Source organism: Oncorhynchus kisutch, linkage group LG28, assembly GCF_002021735.2.
Source record: "Oncorhynchus kisutch isolate 150728-3 linkage group LG28, Okis_V2, whole genome shotgun sequence".
Taxonomy (NCBI): domain Eukaryota; kingdom Metazoa; phylum Chordata; class Actinopteri; order Salmoniformes; family Salmonidae; genus Oncorhynchus; species Oncorhynchus kisutch.
In genome coordinates this window covers 32498768-32521854 of record NC_034201.2, presented here as the reverse complement: position 1 = coordinate 32521854, position 23087 = coordinate 32498768, and the positions used below count along the sequence as shown (strand labels likewise).

The window sequence follows — 23087 nt, the reverse complement described above, 5'->3', positions numbered from 1 at the left end:
TATGAATCATTCACTGGTTTAACGGTCAGATCTAGAAGTTGGGAGCTTTGATTGACAGCTCAGGTGTTGTACAGCTTGTTTTTCGTAATTTTTGCAAATGTATTAAATGATATACATGAATATCTAATTGACATAAGCATTCACACCCCTGAGTCAATACTTTGTAGAAGCACCATTGGCAAGGCAGCAGCTACTCTTCCTGGGGTCCAGAAACATTAAGGCAGTTACAGAGAATTCAGAAAGTATTCAGACCCCTTGACATTTTCCACATTATGTTATATTACATGCTTATTGTAAAATGTATTATAGTTTTTCCCCCCTCATCAATCTATACACAACACACCATAATGACAAAGTAAATGCTGGTGGTTTAAACGGACACCTTGGTGCATTCAGCATTTCAACACTTCTTACAAAAACAAGTAGTGATGAAGTCAATCTCTCCTCCACTTTGAGCCATGAGAGATTTACATGCATATTATTGTTAGCTCTCCATGTACATTTAAGGGCCAGAACAGTAGTCCAGGTGCGACAAAACTAGAGCCTGCCTAGTTGATAATGTTGTTAAAAAGGCAGAGCAGCACTTTTTTATGGACAGGCTTCTCCCAATTTTACCTACTGTTGTATCAACATATTTTGACCATGACCGTTTACAATCCATGGTTACTCCAAGCAGTTTAGTTACCTCAACTCAATTTCCACATTATTTATTACAAGATTTAGTTGATGTTTAGGGTTTAGGGAATTATTTGTCCCAAATACAATGCTTTTAGTTTTTTTAATATTTAGGACTAACTTATTCCTTCCCTGCCATCCATTTTGAAACTAACTACAGCTTTTTGTGAAGTGTTGCAGTCATTTCAATCGCTGTAGTAGCTGACATGTATACCTGTAGACACACTTGCTTTACTCAAGGCCAGTGGCATGTCATTAGTAAAGATAGAAAAAGTAAGGGGTCTAGACCTGATTCTACCTGGATTATGTTGGAGAGGCTTCCATTAAAAAACACCCTCTGTGTTCTGTTAGACACGTAACTCTTAATCCACAATATAGCAAGGGGTGTAAAGCCATAAGGAATACATTTTTCCATCAGCAGATTGATCTATAATGTCAAAAGTCACACTGAAGTCTAATAAAAAAAAACAGCCCCCACAATCTTGTTTGCGCACCTGGATTGCACAACATTTGCCCATTTATTGTTTAAAAAATTCTTCAAGCTATGTCAAATTGGTTGTTGATCATTGCTAGACAACCATTTTTCAGGTCTTGCAATACATTTTCAAGTAGATTTAAGCCAAAATTTTAACTCAACCATTCATGAACATTCACTGTCTTCTTGGTAAGCAAGTGTAGATTTGACCTTTTTAAGGTTATTGTCCTGCTGAAAGGTGAATTCATCTCCTAGCGTTTGGAGAAAAGCAGACTGAACCAGGTTTTCCTCGAGGATTTTGCATGTGATTAGCTCCATTCCGTTTATTTTTTGTCCAGAAAAATTTCCCGGTCCTTAACAATTACAGCATAACAATAACATGATGCAGCCACCACTATGCTTGTGAATATGGAGAGTGGTACTCGGTAGTGTTGAGGCAAGTCCAATACAACAATTTCTATTCAGGAAAAAAGTTTAATTGCTTTGCCACAATTTTTGCAGTATTACTTTAGTGCATTGTTGCAAACAGGATGGATGTTTTTGAAATATTTGTATTCTGTACAGGCTTCCTTCTTTTCACTGTCAGTTAGGTTAGTATTGTGGAGTAACTACTATGTTGTTGGTCAATCCTCAGTTTTCTCCTATCACAGCCATTAAACTCTGTAACTGTTTTAAAGTCACCATTGGCCTCATGGTGGAATCCTTGAGCGGTCCCCCCCCCACCCTCTCCGGCAACTGAGTTAGGAAAGACGCCTGTATCTTTGTAGTGATTTGTTATATTGATACACCATCCAAAGTGTAATGAATAACTTCACCATGCTCAAAGGAATATTCAATGTATGCTTTTTTTTTACCCATCTACTTAAAGGTGCCTTTCTTTGAGGCATTGGAAAACCTCCCTGGTCTTTGTGGTTGAATCTGTGTTTGAAATTCACTGCTCGACTGAGGGATCTTACAGATAATTGTACGTGTGGGGTACAGAGATTAAGTATTCATTCAAAAAACATGTTAAACACAATTATTGCACACAGAGTGAATCTATGCAGTTTATCCTGAACAAAAATATAAACTCAACATTTAAAGTGCTGGTGCCATATTTCATAAAATAAAAGATCCCTGAAATGGTCCATATGCACAAAAAGCTTATTTCTCTCATTTTGTGCACAAATTTGTTTACCTCCCTGTTAGTGATTATTTCTCCTTTGCCATGAATTTTTTCCTTTGCCAAGATACCATTTTTTAAAAATGGAACCTTTAACTGGGAAAGTCATTTAAGAACGAATGCTTATTTACAATGACGGCCTACCGGGGAAAATTGGGTAAAATGACAGATTTTTACTTTGTCAGCTCAGGGATTCGATTTAGCAACCTTTGGGTTACTGGCCCAACGCTCTAAACACTAGGCTACCTGTCACCCCAAAATAATGCCGCCAAGATAATCCATCCACCTGATAGGTGTGGCATATCAAGAAGTTGATTAAACAGCATGATCATTACAAAGGTGCACCTTATGTTGGTGACAATAAAAGGCCACTAAAATGCCACAGAGGTCTCAAGTTTTAATGGAGCATGCAATTGGCATGCTGACTGCAGGAATGTCCGCCAGAGCTGTTGCAAGAGAATTTCATGTTAATTTCTCTACCATAAGCCGCCCCCAACGTCGTATTAGACAATTTGGCAGTACGTCCAACCGGCTTCACAACCGCAGAACACTTGTAACCTCTGTGGTGGTAATTCTAACCAAAAGGAGAGAGACTGTATTCTTCAAAACAACTTTAGTAAAAGATTTGCAAAAATGGAGCAGTTAACTATGCACTTCAACAGTTGTGCAGTTTAAGGCCCAACGAACAGTGTCGGCTCTCAACTTTTATAGAGAAGTACATCCTTTTTGTGTACATGGCAGTCAGCAGATAGTGTGTAAAAGACAATTAGTTGTCTGTGCAGATTTAAGATGGCTTGAGGGTTCAACCGTTAAACTGCATTCACAACAGTAAACACTATAATATGCTCCTTTCTGCAAGTTTCCATACGTGTGACTTCCTGTACGTAGTAAACCCATGGGATGTCACATGCTACGGTCGCATCCAAATGGATCTTGGCTATATGCCCAGTCTTATGACTAAGTCACACAAAGACAAGTTTGTGTCAGGTTGGAAAAAACATTAGCATATAACAAGACACTGTTCTTTAAGCAGTAAAACACGGGATAGCATGACTAATTGTGTAATTTTCCACGCCACCTCGCAAGCCCAGGACTTCCACATCCGGCTTCTTCACCTGCAGGATCATCTGAGACCAGCCACCCAGACAGCTGATGAAACTCAGGAGTATTTCTTTCTGTAATAAAGCCCTTTTGTGGGAAAAACCTAATTTTGATTGGCTGGGCCTGGATCCCCAGTGAGTGGGCCTCTCTCCCAAGTGGGTGGGCATTTGCCCACCCATGGCTGCACCCCTGCCAAGTCATGTGAAATCCATAGGTTAGGACCTAATGAATTTATTTATTTCCTAAAATGAACTGTAATTCAGTAAAATCTTTGAAATTGTTGCTTATTGCGTTTATATTTTTGTTCAGTATATTATGTGACATGTTAAGCAAATTTTTACTCTATAGGCAGACGTGTGTAGGCTACTGTAGTTCAAATGTCCAAATGTCTAGCCTAAATCTGAATGATTAAATTGGGTTAAATTAAAATAATTCCTTATTCCTCTGGGAGATTATGTATTCATCCCTTGATATGAAAGGCTTACTTCACTCATCGAAGTTAATATGATTTTAAAACCTTTTTAGAGATTTGATTTGGCATTCCTCCATTTTCTGTTTTTCTGTGATCATTTCCTGTGATCTCATGTCTCCGGAGACCACTTCAAGATCAACGCAAGAAAATGCCGTAAAGCTTTTTTATTATGTAAAAGGATTTGGTTGATTGACTTGACATTTTGACGGCCTGTATTTCCTTTGATTAAATATTGTATTTCATTTTTTATGAAACACTGACTTTTTCTTGTGCTGCTGTTGCATTACAAGCCCTTGTCAGAAAAGAGAAGTTGAAAGAAGACAGGTCAAACTGAGCTTAGAGTACTGTAGGGTGAAGTTGCCCCTAGACGCTGATCTCGGGTAAGTTTTTAGCATTTTCCCCACTAATGGTTAAGGTTAAGATAAGGGGATGGGAAGCTGATCCTACATCTGTACCTAGGTTAAACTTCACCCTGGAGCGAGGTTCAAAGCTAAAAACCATAAGGATGGGGAAAAATAAACTGGATGGTCTATGTGCTTTTGTATTCAACTTCCATTCTTCTTATCGTGTCTCATTTTATATTGCTGTTGGTGTTTCTGGATGACTTTTGGCTGGTATTGAAGTGTGCGGTGTGTTTGGTTGACAGTTTGCCTCTAAAAGGCTTCTGGCATCTATCTTTTCCATGCTCCTGTTGTGAACGATCTTCAGTTCTGCCAGTGTATTCCTGGGACATTTGAGATTGAGTCGACATCAGACAGACAATGTTACGTGATTTTAAAGAGAAGTAGCCTAACTACCCTTACCTCACCTCTCCACACACACATACACACACTCCTGCTCTTCCCATTCTGGCCCTCTATAAGATCTCATTACATATCCTGCTCCCAAGGCAAAAGAGCAGTGTGCCTTATTTAACCGAGTTGCTATGCAGAAATCCTTCCCAGTGGTTTATTTCCCAATGGCCTTTAGATTGTCTTTGTAGGATTAAGCGCGATTAAAAAATATAAAGAAACCAGCTGTGTAGCTAACAGATAAGCCTTTTGATTAGTCAGCGCATTCTAGACAAGCCTGTTGGAACTGTATGTACTGTGTAGGCAATTTGGTAGCCATTTTGTTTCATCACTGGCCAGTAGCAAATCTGAAGTGTCAAATTAACCTTGAAGAGAACATCCTGCTTCGTCTCCATGGTGATTTGTTGAGTCCTTGATCTCCTGTCACATCGTATGGTGAGGTCATCAACAGCTCGTTGCGCTGGGACAACAAGTAGAATAGCTTGTTTCCTCAACAGCTCTGTCTATCTATCTACGTTTATTTTCTGCTATTATGGACTCTTGTATCACAACTTTTGATACATGCGTGTGTGTATTTGTCCATAGTGTAGCCTACCCAAAAGGTAAAATGTAATAACATTGACACATGCTAATCTTCAGGGATATAAGAGACCTGTTGGTAGGAGACCAGTTCCAGGTCACTAACAGAGCCCCCTGTCTCCTGTGTGTGGTCCCTACGGGCTGTAGGATGTTCTCGTCTGTGAAGGCCTTCGAGGGGCAGCAGTACTCCACCCTGAAGAGGCAGTGCCTTGCCAGCGGCCTGCTGTTCGAGGACCTGCGCTTCCCCGCAGTGGATGACACCCTCTTTTACCAGGGCAACAGGATCGGACGTGTGCACTGGAAGAGACCCCGGGTGAGTGAGCTACTTCTACTACTACTACTACTACTACTACTACTACTACTACTACTACTACTACTACTTCTACTACTTCTACTACTACTTCTACTTCTACTACTACTACTACTACTACTACTACTACTTCTACTACTACTATTACTACTACTACTACTTCTACTACTACTACTTCTACTTCTACTACTACTACTTCTACTACTACTTCTTCCACTACCATAAAACATTTTTTTTTAAGACTGCAGAAGCAAGCACACCATTTTTCTTTTGAAAATGTATTCATGGTTTATTTTGGACAGAGACATATAAACACCATTGCAATACGTTGCGTATAGCTCATGCACATTTTCTACACCTGTCCCTAGATGGTCTTTTCTCCTCACGTTTACACTTACATATCCTTTTCACACTACTGAGGCGGGCTGTGTTGGGCTGGCATGGTCAGCAAATGTTGTGCTATTTAGGTTCATGCTTGGTAGACTGGAGCTAAACACACACACACTCACTTCCTGTGTAAAACCACAGACTATGAAGAAGGAGAAGTAGCCAAAATATCGAAACGTATATTGTTTAGTTTTTTTGTGAAGGAGAGTATTTGGATTTTTATTGATTGATACAGGGTAGAAGTAGACTGAGATGGGGACATAGAGGAGATGGGGACAACACCGAAAACGGCACAGTCGTGGATCGAACCCCTGCCTCCCGGAGAAATGTGTAATCAAGGGACAGCAGCAATACCACTAGACCAGCCCCCGGCACCAATATATTGTGTGCAAATCATGTTATTTTATAAGGACCCCTAGTCCCATATTGGGCACCTCTGTAGTCTTTAACGGGAGCTGCATTTTTTACCATATAAACAGCTTCACTCACTCAGAATAGCAAAGACATCTGGTTTGCCAAGAACACTGACTCTGTAGCGTGTGTGTGTGTGTGTGTGTGTGTGTGTGTGTGTGTGTGTGTGTGTGTGTGTGTGTATGTGTGTGTGTATGTGTATGTGTATGTGTATGTGTATGTGTGTGTGTGTGTGTGTGTGTGTGTGTGTGTGTGTGTGTGGAGTCAGATGTTCCCACGGGGGGACCAAACCAACACCAGCTAAAAAAAACAAAACAAGCTAAGCTGGTGCCTAGGGCCAGACAAAGTGTTAGGAAGTGTCCAAGTCAATTATCCCTCCCTCTCTTCTCCCTCTCTCCTCCTTCCCAAACCCCTCTCTTCTCTTTCCGCCCAGAGTGCCGCTCATTCCAGATTCACAGAGCAGCTAGACATGAGAAGTGTGGTGCGGCAAGCAACATTCATTACGGTGATATCTGGGTCACACAGATGGCCTGTTTGGGTCTATGTGGCGATGTCAGCCTGTCATTTTACAGCGTTTTGGTGGTTGGCTTGGGGTCGCTTAATGACTCAGCAGAGAGGCATGGAGAATTGAAAGGTGGAAGGAGGAGAGCTATTTCCACCTCCATCTCCATTCCAATTTCTTTCTCTCACTTTTTATGGCGGTTGTTTGTAAGTGAGGACTTGGTGGACTGTATATTCTTTAGGTTAGGTTTTACTTTATGTGTTCGCTCCCGTGTGCTGGTTAGGGCACAGATGACAGACATGTATCAAATCAAATTGTATTGTCACATACACATGTTTAGCAGATCTTATTGCGTGCAGCGAAATGCTTGTGTTTCTAGCTACAACAGTGCAGTAATATCTAACAAGTAATATCTAACAAATTTCAAAATCACACACACAATTCACACAAATCTAAAGTAAATGAATGGAATTAAGAATATATAGATATTTGGACGAGCAATGTCGGAGTGGCATAGACTAAAATACAGTAGAATAGAATACAGTACATACATATGAGATGAGTAATGCAAAGTATGTAAACATTATTTTAGGTAGGATTCCAGTTGAGGTGGTTTAATAACGCCGAAGATGCACAGGCACTTAGTGGTCTGAAAACCTGCCTCAACCAAAGTGTGTGCGTGCGTGTGTGTGGTCTGCAAGTAAAGAGATAAATAAAGATACAATAGTGACTGACAGAATACAATCTCCAATTCACATCTCTTATAAACAATATGCAATGCTATAACATGCCTATGATGACTTAATGCTATACAGGACCATACAGCGCAATTAAAGGGATTCTGACTGTACTCATTTGAGATCAAAGGGGTGCTGCCACACGTGTACTACAACGCATAGCACCATCCTCTTCATTACAGGGCTACAACTGCACAATGAATTTGAATACCTCTAACCAGTGAAATACGATGTAATACCCATATGTTGATGTACCATGAACCTACATTACCAATCAAAACATTGGACACGCCTACTTACTTCGTTATTTTTACTATGTTCTACATTGTAGAATAATAGTGAAGACATCAAAACTATGAGATAACACACATGGAATCATGTAGTAACCAAAAAAGTGTTAAACAAATCAAATTTGAGATTCTTCCAGGAAGCCACCCTTTGCCTTGATGCCAAGAGTGTGCAACGTTGTCATCATCTCAACCAGCTTCATGAGGTAGTCACCTGGAATGCATTTCAATTAACAGGTGTGCCTTGTTAAAAGTTCATTTGTGGAATTTATTTCCTTCTTAATGCATTTGAGCCAATCAGTTGTGTTGTGACACAAGGTATGGGTGGTTAACCGAAGATATCCCAATTTGGTGAAAGACCAAGTCCATATTATGGAAAGAACAGCTCAAATAAGCGAAAAGAAACGACAGTCCATCATTACTCTAAGACATGAAGGTCAGTCAACACAGGAATCTTTCAAGAAGTTTATTCAAGTGCAGTCGCAGAAACCATTAAGCTCTATAATGAAACTAGCTCTTATGAGGACCGCCACAGGAAAGGAAGACCCAGAGTTACCTCTGCTGCAGAGGATAAATTCATTAGAGTTGCCAGCCTCAGAAATTGCAGCCCAAATAAAAGCTTCACAGAGTTCAAGTAATAGACACATCTCAACATCAACTGTTCAGAAGAGACTGCGTGAATCAGGCCTTCATGGTCTAATTGCTGCAAAGAAACCACTACTAAATGACACCAATAAGAAGAACAGACTTGCTTGGGCCAAGAAACACGACCGGTGGAAATCTGTCCTTTGGTCTGATGAGTCCAAATTAGAGATTTTTGGTTCCAACCGCCATGTCTTTGTGAGACGCAGAGTAGGTGAATGGATGATCTCCACATGTGTGGTCCCCACCGTGAAGCATGGAGGAGATGGTATGATGGTGTGGGGGCTTTGCTGGTGACACTGTCAGTGATTTATTTCGAATTCAAGGCAAACTTAACCAGAATGGCTACCACAGCATGCTGCAGCGATACGCCATCCCATCTGGTTTGTGCTTAATGGGACTATCATTTGTTTTTCAACAGGACAATGATATAACACACCTCCAGGCTGTGAAGGGCTATTTAACCAAGAAAGAGAGTGATGGAGTGCTGCGTCAGATGACCTGGCCTCCACCATCACCCAACCTCAACCCAATTGAGATGTTTGGGATGAGTTGTACTGCAGAATGAATGAAAAGCAGCCAACAAGTGCCCAGCATATGTGGGAACTCCTTCAAGACTGTTGGAAAACTCTTTTTTTGGTTACTACATGATTCCTTATGTTTTACTTAATCGTTTTGATGTCTTCACTATTATTCTACAATGTAAAAGAAATAGAAAAAATCCTTGAATCAGTAGGTGTGTCAACTTCTGACTGTTACTATAAACTATTACAGGGCATATAAACAAGGCACTGGGGGACATTATCCTATACAAATAGTGGTAAATGTCCGAAATGATATGACAACCAAAATAGAGCTAGCCAGCAGTAGAAACTACTACTATGACGTTATCGTCGTAGAGTGCATCTTCAGATATAAACACCTGAAAGATACTGTATAATATATTTACATACATGTCAACAAGGATGCACACTGTCCTTGGCTAACACAATTTTTTTAATTTTCTTTTTACCTTTATTTAACTAGGCAAGTCAGTTAAGAACAAATTCTTATTTTCAATGACGGCCTAGGAACAGTGGGTTAACTGCCTGTTCAGGGGCAGAATGACAGATTTGTACCTTGTCAGCTCGGGTGTTTGAACTTGCACCCTGCCTGCCCTTCAGGACATCTACAGCACCTGGTGTCATAGAAAGGCCAAGAAGATTATCAAGGACCTCAGCCAGTCAACTTGCAACCTTCCGGTTACTAGTCCAATGCTCTAACCACTAGGCTACCCTGCCGCCCACAATGATCGCTAACTGGTGAGAACACAAGGATGGCTTGAACTTTCTCTCAATTTACATTTCTCAAGTTGATCTTTTTCTCTGAGCTGGCGATCGCCCAGCATGCTCTGCTCCACTTCCCTTGTGGGCAGAGGTACAGCTCTGATGTGATGAACTAACATTACTGATATGATTAACTGCAATTACTTCACAGCCTTTTGTACATTGCTTTCCTTTGATGGTTTTGATGCTTTTTTGTGTTTCTCGTTCTCCCAGATCAATTTCAGTTGAGGTATTTCAGTATTGAGGTATTCCAGTTGAAGTATTTCAGTATGCAGGTATTTCAGTATTGAGGAATTCCAGTTGAAGTATTTCAGTATGGAGGCATTTTAGTATGCAGTATGCATTTCAGTTGCAGTATTGAGGTATTTCAGACAAGATGCTACAGCTCAGCCTTTACACCATAGTACCCTCCGAGCTCATCATTAAGCTCGGGGCCCAGGATCTGAACCCCGCCCTGTACAACTGGGTCCTGGACTTCCTTATGGGCCGCCCCCAGGTGGTGAAGGTAGGAAACAACACCTCCACTACACTGATCCTCAAGACAGGGGTCCCTTGTGTACTCCCTGTATACCCATGACTGTGTGACCACGCACGCCTCTAGCTCAATCATCAAGTTTGCAGACGACACAACAGTGGTAGCTCAGATTACCAACAATGACGAGACAGCCTAGGTGAGGGCCCTGACAGAGTGGTGCCAGGAAAATAACCTCTCCCTCAACATCAACAAAATTAAGAAGCTGATGGTGGACTTCGGGAGACAGCAGAGGGAGCACGCCTCCATCCACATCGACAGGGCTGCAGTGGAGAAGGTGAAAAGCTTCAATTTTCTCGGCGTACACTTCACTGACAATCTGAAATGGTCCACCCACACAGACAGAGTGCTGAAGAAGGTGCAACAGCGCCTCTTCAACCTCAGGAGGCTGAAGAAATGCACCATTGAGAGCATCGTGTCGGGCTGTATCGCCACTGCACCGTCCGCAACCGCAGGGCTCTCCAGAGGGTGTTGCGGTCTGGCCAACGCATCACCAGAGCACCCTGCCTGCCCTTCAGGACATCTACAGCACCTGGTGTCATAGAAAGGCCAAGAAGATTATCAAGGACCTCAGCCAGTCAAGCTACGACCTGTTCACCCCGGTTTCATCCAGAAGACGATGTCAATACAGGTGCATCAAAGCTGGGACCGAGAGACTGAAAAACAGCTTCTATCTCAAGGCCTTCAGACTGTTAAATAGCCATCACTAGCCAGCCTCCACCCAGTACTCTGTCACTAGCCAGCTACCATCCGGTTACTCATCCCTGCACCTTAGAGGCTTCTGCCCTATGTACATAGACATGGAACACTGGTCACTTCAATAATGGAACACTGGTCACTTTATAATGTTTACATACTGTTTTACCCATTTCATATGTGTATATATATACTGTATTCTCGTCAAGGCTCATCCTATTCAACTATTGCTGTACATATACTATTCTATCGTATGTATTCTTCAGATGCTTATTATATGCTTATTATAGCAAGTACAGTCTGCATGTGTAGGTGCTTATTGAGGTGTCCCGATATCTTTTCCATCTGTTCAGTTATCTGGTTTTAATATCCATTCTAGAATACCCTTCTAACCAATCAGAAACTAGTATTCAACAATGCTGTGGTATAAATATATTTATGCTCCAGACTCTGACATTGCTCGTCCTAATATTTCTATATTTCTTAATTCCGTTCTTTCACTTTTAGATTTGTGTGTATTGTTGTGTATTGTTAGATATTACTGCACTGTTGGAGCTAGGAACACAAGCATTTCGCTACAACCGCAAAAACATCTGCTAAATACTGTATGTGATGCGACATGCAATAACATTTGATTTGATTTGAAAGGTCTGAAATAGGCCTTCCTCAATATTGAAATACCTATCATTATTGAGGAAGGTCTATTTCAGGCAATTTCAGTCATAATTTCACTTGAGGTATAGATGTTTTAATATGTAACAGACAGAAGAGGTGGGTTCTTGTCACGCCCTGACCATAGAAAGCCTTTTTATTCTCTATTTTGTTTAGGTCGGGGTGTGACTAGGGTGGGTGATCTAGTGTGTTAATATCTATGTTGGCCTGGTATGGTTTCCAATCAGAGGCAGCTGTTTATCATTGTATCTGATTGGGGATCATATTTAGGCAGCCATTTCCCCATTATGCTTTGTGGGATCTTGTTTTTGTGTAGTACCTGTGAGCACGGCATTTGCTTCACGTTTCATTGTTCTGTATTGTTTTAGTGAGTTTCATTTATTTAACATGTGGAACTCTACGCACGCTGCGCCTTGGTCCGTTGATTCTTCCAACAACGTTCGTGACAGTTCTAGTGAGTTAGATATTAGAGTACATACCGTGTTTAGTGCTTTGCTTGTTTAAATAGCACCTGGGTATGTTTACGGCTGCAAGTCAAGACAGAGCAGGCAGGCATAAATAAGAGGCCGCTATAAAATTCTCCCCATCTCTCTCTCTCTCTCTCTCTCTCTCTCTCTCTCTCTCTCTCTCTCTCTCTCTCTCTCTCTCTCTCTCTCTCTCTCTCTCTCTCTCTCTCTCTCTCTCTCTCTCTCTCTCTCTCTCTCTCTCTCTCATTAGCTCGGTACCTCTCACCCTGTCTTTCTTTCTCCTGCCATCCCTGTCAGCCTTCTCTCCCTACTACATCCACTCCCTGGCCTCCAGATTAGTTGACAGATTAATGACAGAGTAAAAACAGGTTTAAGATTTGTTTTGCAAAAAAAATACAATTAAAAAATGAAATACCTTATTTACATAAGTTTTCAGACCATTTGCTATGAGACTGAATATTGAGCTCAGGTGCATCCTGTTTCCATTGATCATCCTTTAGATGATTTAGAATTTGGAGTCCACCTGTGGTAAATACAATTGATTGGGCATGATTTGAAAAGGCACACACCTGTCTATTTAAGGTCCCATGGTTGACAGTGCATGTCAGAGAGAAAACCAAGCCATGAGGTCGAAGGAATTCTCTGTAGAGCTCCGTGACAGGAGTGTGTTGAGACTCAGATCTGGGGAAAGGTACCCAAACAAATGATGCCGCATTAAAGTTCCCCAAGAACCTCCATCATTCTTAAATGGAAGAAGTTTGAAACCACCAAGACTCTTCCTGGAGCTGACCGCCCGGCCAAACTGAGCAATCGGGGAAAAGGGCCTTTGTCAGGGAAATGACCAAGAACACGATGGTCACTCTGACAGAGCTCCATTGTTCCTCTGTGGAGATGGGAGAACCTTCCAGAAGGACAACCATCTCTGCAGCCTCCCACCAATTAGGCCTTTATGGTAGAGTGGCCAGATGGAAAACCACTTAGTAAAAGGCATATGACAGCCCGCTTGGAGTTTGCCAAAAGGCACCTAAAGGACTCTCAGACCATGAGAAACAAGATTCTCTGGTCTGATGAATCCAAGATTGAACTCTTTGGCCTGAATGCCAAGCGTCACATCTGGAGGAAACCTGGCACCATCCCTATGGTGAAGCATGGTGGTGGAAACATCATGCTGTAGGGATGTTTTTTTAGCGGCAGGGACTGGGAGACTAGTCAGGATCGAGGGAAAGATGAATGGAGCAAAGTACAGAGAGATCCTTAATGAAAACCTGCTCCAGATCCCTCAGAACCTCAGACTGGGGCGAAGGTTCAGCTTCCAACAGGACAATGACACCAAGCACACAGCCAAGACAATGCAGGAGTGGCTTCGGGACAAGTCTCTGAATGTCCTTGACTGGCCCAGCCAGAGCCCGTACTTGAACCCGATCGAACATCTCTGGAGAGACCTGAATATAGCTGTTCAGCGACGCTCCCCATCCAACCTGACAGAGCTTGAGAGGATTTTCAAAGAAGAATTGGAGAAACTTCCCAAATACAGGTGTGCCAAGCTTGTAGCGTCATACCCAAGAAGACTTGAGGCTATAATCACTGCCAAAGGTACTTCAACAAAGTACTGAGTAAAGAGTCTGAATACTTATGTAAATGTAATATTTCAGTTTTTTATTTCTAAAAACCTTCTTTTGCTTTGTCATTAAGGGGTATCGATTGATGAGGGGGAAAAAAACATTTAAAATATTTTAGGATAAGCCTGTAACGTAACAAAATGTGGGAAAAATTAAGGTGTCTGTATATTTTCCGAATGCACTGTATCTGTTTATCTGGGATAGCTTTGCTGTCCTCCCAAGCCAAACCCATCTGGACTAAATGAGCTGCCCAATCGGTATGGCAGTTTGGTTGGTATTTTCTGACCATCAGTTGTATCGACTAGCCTGGTGCTAGGACTCTGGCGGCTGGGTGGCAACTGATTTGGTCACAGATGTAGGCCTACTATGACGTGTTATGGCAGGTCTTCAGTATAAGGTAAATGATTGGTTAACTAGCATTAGCCAGCGTTAGCCATGACACCATTATTTCTTACCCTGTAGGGACACAGATGGATCAATAGGCAATTTATTTTACAGCCTAGCCAATCCACCCAGCAGATATTGGGAGTGAATATTGGAAATGAAAAGAGTGTGTGTGTGCGTTTGCACATGTGCGTGTGTGACTTTGTAAAATGGCCCTCTTAAGCTTTAGGCAGAGGGGGAAAATGGCTGAGAGAGAGAGGTGGGATGGACAGAGACAGATCAATATGCACAGTTCTTCAAAGTAGCCACCCTTTGCCTTGATGACAGCTTTGCAAACTCTTGGCATTCTCTCAACCAGCTTCACCTGGAATGCTTTTCCAACATTCTTGAAGGAGTTCCCACATATGCTGAGTACTTGTTGGCTACTTTTCCTTCACTCTGCAGTCCACCTCATCCCAAACCATCTCAATTGGTTTGAGGTTGGGAGATTGTGGAGGCCAGGTCATCTGATACAATACTCCATCACTCTCTTTCTTGGTCAAATAGCCCTTACACAGCCTGGAGGTGTGTTGGTTCATTGTCCTGTTGAAAAACAAATAATAGTCCCTCTAAGCGCAAACGAAATTGGATGGTGTATTGCTGCAGCATGCTGTGCTAGCCATTCTGGTTAAGTTTGCCTTGAATTATAAATAAATTACTGACAGTGTCACCAGCAAAGCCCCCACACCATAATACCTTCTCCACCATGCTTCACGGTGGGAAACACAAATGCAGAGATCATCCGTTCAGCTACTCTGCGTCTCCCAAAGACAGGTTGGAACCAAAGGTCTCAAATTTGGACTCATCAGACCAAAGGACAGTTTTCCACTGGTCTAATGTCCATTGCTCATGGTTCTTGGCCCAAGAATCTTCTTCTTATTGGTGTCCTTTAGTAGTGGTTTCTTTGCTGCAATTTGACCATGAAGGCCTGATTCACACAGTCTCCTGAGGCTGGTAACTCTAATGAACTTATCCTCTGCAGCAGGGGTAACTGGGTATTCCTTTCCTGTGGCGGTCCTCATAAGAGCCAGTTTCATCATAGCGCTTGATGGTTTCTGCGACTGCACTTGAAGAAACTTTATTGAAGTTATTTTCAAACCTCATTAGAGGTAACTCTGAGAGTTGTTCTTTCCATAATATGGACTTGGTCTTTTACCAAATAGGGCTATCTTCTGTTTACCACCACTACCTTGTCACAACACAACTGATTGGCTCAAACGCATTACGAAGGAAAGAAATTCCACAAATTAACTTTTAACACGGCACACCTGTTCATTTAAATTAATTCCAGGTGACTACCTCATGAATGTGTTTGAGAGAATGCCAAGCGTGTGCAAAGCTGTCAAGGCAAAGGGTGGCTACTTTGAAGAATCTCAAATATTAAATCATTCTTGATTAACACTTTTTGGGGTTCTGCATGAATCCATATGGGTTATTTCGTAGTTTTGATGTCTTCGTTATTATTCTACAATGTAGAAAATAGTTGTTGTTTTTTATTAAAAAAAAAAAACTTTGAATGAGTAGGTGTGTCCAAACTTTTGACTGGTATTGTACAGTTGAAGTCGGTAGTTTACATTCACCGTAGCCAAATACATTTAAACTCAGTTTTTCACAATTCCTGACATTTAATCATAGTAAACATTCCCTGTCTTAGGTCAGTTAGGATCACCACTTTGTATTTTAAGAATGTGAAATGTCAGAATGATAGAAGAGAGAATTATATATTTCCGCTTTTATTTATTTAATCACATTTCCAGTCAGAAGTTTACGTACACTCAATTAGTATTTGGTAGCATTGCCTTTAAATTGTTTAACTTGAGTCAAATGTTTCGGGTAGCCTTCCACAAGCTTCCCATAGTAAGTTGGGTGAATTTTGTCTCTTTCCTCCTGGCAGAGCTGGTGTAACTGAATCAGGTTTGTAGGCCTCCTTGCTCGCACATGCTTTTTCAGTTCTGCCCACAAATTTTCTATGGGATTGAGGTCAGGGCTTTGTGGTGGCCAATCCAATACCTTGACTTTGTTATCCTTAAGCCATTTTGCCACAACTTTGGAAGTATGCTTGGGGTCATTGTCCATTTGGAAGACCCATTTGCGACCAAGTTTTAACTTCTTGACTGATGTCTTGAGATGTTGCTTCAATATATCCACATAATTTTCCTTCCACATGTATCCATCTATTTTGTGACGTGCACCAGCCCTCCTCAGCAAAGCACCCCCACAACATGATGCTGCCACCCCCGTGCTTCACATTTGGGATAGTGTTCTTCGGCTTGCAAGCCTCCCCCTTTTTCCTCCAAACATAACGATGGTCATTATGGCCAAACAGTTATATTTTGGTTTCATCAGACCAGAGGACATTTCTCCTAAAAGTACAATCTTTGTCCCCATGTGCAGTTGCAAATCATATTCTGTCTTTTTTATGGCGGTTTTTGAGCAGTGGCTTCTTCCTTGCTGAGCGGCCTTTCTGGTCTCTGAGCGGCCGACTCGTTTTACTGTGGCTATAGCTACTTTTGTAGCTGTTTCCCCCAGCCTCTTCACAAGGTCCTTTGCTGTTGTTCTGGGATTGATTGCACTTTTCGCACCAAAGTACATTCATCTCAAGGAGACAGAACACGTCTTCTTCCTGAGCGGTATGATGGCTGCGTGGTCCCATGGTGTTTATACTTGCCTACTATTGTTTATACAGATGAACTTGGTGCCTTCAGGTGTTTGGAAATTGCTACCAATGATGAACCAGACTTGTGGAGGTCTAAAATTTTTTTTCTGCTGTCTTTGCGGGTTTCTTTTGATTTTCCCATGATGTCAAGCAAAGAGGCACTGAGTTTGAAGGTAGGCCTTGAAATACATCGACAAGTACACCTCCAATTGACTCAAATGATGTCAATTAGTCAATCAGAAGCTTCTAAAGTCATTACATAATTTTCTGTAATTTTCCATGTAATTTTTTATACGTGAAATCATCTATCTGTGAACAATTGTTGGAAAAATTACTTGTGTCATGCACAAAGTAGATGTCCTAACTGACTTGCCTAACTGACAAACTATAGTTTGTTAACAAGAAATTTGTGGAGTGATTGAAAAACTAGTTTTAATGACTCTAACCTATGTGTATGTAAACTTCCGACTTCAACTGTATGTTGAATGAGAGATGTGATTTGAAATATTTATTCTGCTCACGTAATCTGATTGTACGTGCACTCACATGCAAGCAAGCAAGCCCGGACACACAAAGAGACACGCACACACTAATTGCACATTGACACTTTCATAGTGGCCTTTGAGTAATAGGAGCGGTGCTGAGGCGAATGGGATATTGAAGAGGTTTCCAGGGGACTCTGCAGTGGCAGTGCAGTGGTGGGCTTCTCCTCTCTGCTGACGAAAAGTTGGCTTTTGCAGCAACCTGCTTTTGTCGGCACTAGCAAATTACTGACCTTGGGCGTGGTGTGTGTGTGTCCTCCTTGGACACACACACATGCACACATACAAACTGTATTCAGATTAAATGTTTAATCGCTGAGGAACTCTGCATGTCTGCCCAATTCCATCTGGCTCCATGTTCTGCCACTGCCGGCCACTGGTGCTTCCTCTCCTCACCATATTTGGTGGGGAGTGGAACTTCAAACCGGAAGGTTCAGATTCATACATCTGGTGAAACATAGGGCTCCTTGTTCTATCTGTGGTTATACTGCATCTAAAGTTAATCTGACGACATCACAATGATGACAAAAGGTTTTCCTACTCATTATTTGTCTCCTTTAGAAATTACATCGTATTTCCAAGCCACTATAACGCACTTTCGACTAAATCTTCATCAACGCCAATTAACAATGCATTGAGTAAAACATTGACTCAGGAGTCAATAGATCTTACATAATAATATTGTGAGGAAACATGCAACCCATGAACACCTGGAGGTTTTTGTTGCTGTTGTTGTTTGCTTGTCCTCACTCTGATTTATTTTCCTTTCTTTTTGAATGGCTTCACTGTATTGTGGATGGAGGATGACTGTGTGGACATGGAACTGCATCTCCCATAAATCACCTCTCCGATTCCCCCTTTAACTGTGTGTGTGTGTGTGTGAGACTTTGTAAAATTACCCTGGGCTGTGTGTTAGGTTTTAGGCAGAGGGGGGAAATGGCAGAGAGAGAGAGGGTGGATGGACGGAAACAGATCAATATGTAAGTAGACTGAGAAATATGATTTGAAATATTCATTCTGCTCACATAATCTGATTGCACATGCACTTGCATGTATGCAAGCCAGCAAGCAAGCCTGTACACACAAACACACACGCACACACTAATTGCACATTGACACTTCCATAGTGGCCTTTGAGTAATAGGAGCGGTGCTGAGGCGAATGGGATATTGAAGAGGTTTCCAGGGGACTCTGCAGTGGCAGTGCAGTGGTGGGCTTCTCCTCTTCGCTGACCAAAAGTTGGCTTTTGCAGCAACCTGCTTTCGTCTGCATCAAAAAATCACTGACCTTGGGCGTGGTGTGTGTGTATCCTCCTTGGACACAGACATACACACACATGCACACATTGGGGTACCAGTACAATATGGAATCATGTATTAAGAACAAATTCTTATTTTCAATGACGGCCTAGGAACAGTGGGTTAACTGCCTTGTTCAGTAGCAGAACGACGGATTTTGACCTTTTATGATCTTGCAACCTTTCGGTTACTAGTCCAATGCTCTAAACACTAGGCTACCTGCCGCCCCGCATGCATATGTTTGGGGTGAGAGAGAAAGAATGTGTGTGCAATATATGCATGTACAGTACCAGTGAAATGTTTGGACACACCTATTCATAACAGGGTTTTTCTTTATTTCATTTTTTTCTACATTGTAGAATAATAGTGAAGACATCAAAACTATGAAATAACACATATGGAATCATGCAGTAAACAAAAACGTGTTAAATCTAAATATATGTTATATTTGAGATTATTCAAAGTAGCCACCCTTTGCCCCAAATTAATGCTTAACAGAGTTCAAGTAACAGACACATCTCAACATCAACTGTTCAGAGGAGACTGTGTGAATCAAGCCTTCATGGTCGAATTGCTGCCAGGTGAAGCTGGTTGAGAGAATGCCAAGAGTGTGCAAAGCTGTCATCAAGGCAAAGGATGGCTATTTGAAGAATCTCAAATATATTTTGATTTGTTTTTGGTTAACTGACTTGCCTGCATCCACTGCGCACACATTTTTTAAATTAAGTGTGTTATTAAGTATGTCAAATGAAGAGGCTCCCTAATAGCTCCAGCTGAGTAACAACTGAGCATCTCCATCGACCCTCTCTTAGGTAAGTGGGTATGTTGTGTTTGTGTGTTTGGTTAACACGTCTCCCTAGGCTGGTTTAATTTACAGTACGGGGCGGAGATGGGGCTCATTAAAGCGGCCAGTTCTCGGTCTCTCGCTATCTTCTCAGTCCATCTCTCCCATCTCTCTCTCTCTCACACACGCCGACACTTCAGAGTACAAATTGCTGAGGCTTGAATGCAAAATGTTTATTGAAACATCATAGTGCCCAAAGAATATTGCATAATGAAAGAAAGTGCATAAATTAAAGATTTCGGCCTCAGGCCATCACCAGTGTAAAATATATTTGTATTGAAATGACGATTCGCAAGCATACTACAAGCATGTTGGCCGGCAGGCAATGAGGTGTGTGGATAAGAAGACCAATAGACTTTCATATTACAGCAGAATTATCAGTAAAATATTATTATTGTTATTATTATTATTTAATATTATTACAATATTACTATGTTTAAAATACATTGCTAGCACATTGTTATAGACATTTCTGTCATTGGCAGACACGACTGTTTATGTAAATAAGGTCTATGGTGTGGAAATTGTAGTCTTTTCCTCCGGTTGGGGCAGTGAGACGGTCACCTCCCTGGAGCTCCAGTACAATCTACCAATGGGCTGTAGACAGATCTATTGGGCGGGGAGAGTGAGAGGGTGGGGGGGATATTATATACATGGTCTGAGGTAATCTACCTTTGGCCTAATGAGCAGGAACCCAGACTTCATCAAGAAATTGGAAATACAGACATTGTCATCCTACAAGAAACATGGTATTGAGGAGACTGACCCACTGGTTTCCCTCTAGGTTACAGAGAGCTGGCAGTCCCATCCACCAAACTACCAGGTGTGAAGAGACTCAGGGAGTATGCTCATTTGGTATAAGAGCAGATCTAACCCACTCTATTAATTTAGTCAAAACAGGAACATTTTACATCTGTCTAGAAATGTATAAGGAAATTATCTCAACAGAGACAAATGTCCTCATGTATGCTACCTATATCCTTGCAATAGAATTCCTATACTTTAACGAGGACAGCTTCTCCATCCTAGAGCGGGAGAGAAACCATTTCCAGGCCCAGGGACATGTCCTAGTCTGTGTCGACCTAAATGCCAGAACTGGACAAGAACCTGACACTTTTAACAGCATACCCTCCCAAATATGCCCCCCTAGACACAACTATGACAAAACAACCAACAGAAACGGGTCACAACTCCTGCAGCTCTGTCACTCGCTAGATCTGTACTCAATGGTAGGCTTCGAGGGGACGCTTTAAGGTAGGTACACTTACAGGTCATCCCTTGGCAGTAGTACTGTAGATTACTTTATCACTGACCTCAACACAGAGTCTCCCATAGAGTGTTCACAGTCAGCCCACTGAAACCCTTATCAGATCACAGCAACATCAGTCTACTTGAACAGAGCAATACTCAATCATGAGGCATCAAAGCCAAAGGAACTACATAATATTAAGAAATGCTATAGATGGAAGGAATGTAGTGTGGAATACCTTTTAGACAACTTCCTGGACAAAACATTTCACTGTAATAGTGAAGGTGTAAACTAGACAGTAGAAAACCTAAACAGTATATTTGACCTCTCATCTTCCATATCAAATTTGAAAAATTCAAGCAGACAACCTAAGAAAATGAACAACAATGACAAATGATTTGATGAAGAATGCAAAACCGAAGAAAGAAATTAAGAAACCTATCCAACCAAAAACATAGTGATCCAGAAAATCTGAACCTACGCCTTCACTATGGTGAATCACTAAAACGATACAGAAATACACTACAGAAAAAGAAGGAACAGCATGTCAGAAGTCAGCTCAATGTAATTGAAGAATCCATAGAATCTAACCACTTCTGAAAATTGGAACACTGTAAACAAACAACACGAAGGGTTACCTATCCAAAATGGAGATGTATGGATAAACCACTTTTCCAATCTTTTTGGCTCTATAACAAAGAACAAATAGCATAAACATATATACATGATCAAATACAAATCTTAGAATCAACTATTAAACACTATCAGAACCCAATGGATTCTCCAATTACATTGAATGAACTACAGGACAAAATACAAACCTTCTAACCCAAAAAGGCCTGTGGTGTTGATGGTATCTGAAATTAAATTATAAAATATACACATTCCAATTGGCTATACTTAAACTTTTTAACATAATCCTCAGCTCTGGCATCTTCCCCAATATTTGGACCAAGGACTGAAAACCCCAATCCACAAAAGTAGAGACATATTCACCCCAATAACTATCGTGGAATATGCATCAACAGCAATCTTGGGAAAATCCTCTGCATTATCATTAACAGCAGACTTGTACATTTCCTCAATGAAAACAATGTACTGAGCAAATGCCAAATTTGTTTTATACCAAATTACCGTACGACAGACCACGTATTCACCCTGCGCACCCTAACTGACAAAGGCAAAGTCTTCTCATGCTATGTTGATTTCAAAAAAGCTTTTGACTCAATTTGGCACGAGGGTCTGCTACACAAATTGATGGAAAGCAGTGTTGGGGGAAAAACATATGACATTATAAAATCCATGTACACAAACAACTAGTGTGTGGTTAAAATTGGAGAAAAAAAACCATATCTTTCCTCAGGGCCGTGGAGTGAGACAGGGATGCAGCTTGAGCCCCACCCACTTCAACATGTTTGTGTGTATATATATATATATATATATAATCGAATTAGCGAGGACACTAAAACAGTCTGCAGTACCCGGCCTCACCCTACTAGAATCTGAAGTCAAATGTCTACTGTTGGCTGATGATCTGGTGCTTCTGTCCCCAACCAAGGAGGGCCTACAGCACAGATTCTGTTAGACCTGGGCCCTGACAGTAAACCTCAGGAAGACAAAAAAAATATGGTGTTCCAAAAAAGGTCCAGTTGCCAGGACCACAAATACAAATTCCATCTAGACACTGTTGCCCTAGAGCACACAACAAACTATACATACAGTACCAGTCAACAGTTTGGACACACCTACTCATTCCAGGGTTTTTCTATATTTTTACTATTTTCTACATTGTAATGATGAAATAGTAACCAAAAAAGTGTTAAACAAATAAAAATACATTTTGTATTAGATATTCTTCCAAGTAGCCACCCTTTGCCTTGATGACAGCTTTGCACACTCTTGGCATTATCTCAACTAGCTTTATGACGAAGCTAGTTGAGATAATTAATTAACAGGTGTGCCGTGTTAAAAGTTACTTTGTTGAATTTCTTTCCTTTTTAATGAGTTTGAGCAAATCAGTTTTGTTGTGACAAAGTAAGGGTGGTATACAGACTATAGCCCTATTGGGTAAGATACCAAGTCCATATTATGGCAAGAACTGTCAAGAGAAATGACAGTCCATCATTACTTTAAGGCAAGAAAGTCAGTCAATACGGAACATTTCAAGATCCCACTGTTACCTCTGCTGCAGAGTATAAATTCATTAGAGTAACTGCACCTCAGATTGCAACTT

The 23087-nt window shown here is 41.3% G+C and overlaps 1 protein-coding gene across 2 annotated transcripts in view; it reads left to right on the top strand.

Annotated features, from left to right (window-relative positions):
* LOC109873123 (calpain-5) overlaps positions 1 to 23087 on the top strand; it is a 76869-nt gene that overhangs the window by 12431 nt on the left and 41351 nt on the right. The window contains exon 3 of one of the 2 annotated variants that reach the window (XM_020464670.2): positions 5403 to 5568. In XM_020464670.2, the coding sequence (XP_020320259.2) occupies positions 5403 to 5568 (166 nt within the window). Of the gene's footprint in view, positions 1 to 3793; positions 5569 to 23087 lie in introns of those variants that run through there. The other variant, XM_031808361.1, reaches the window with a different exon arrangement.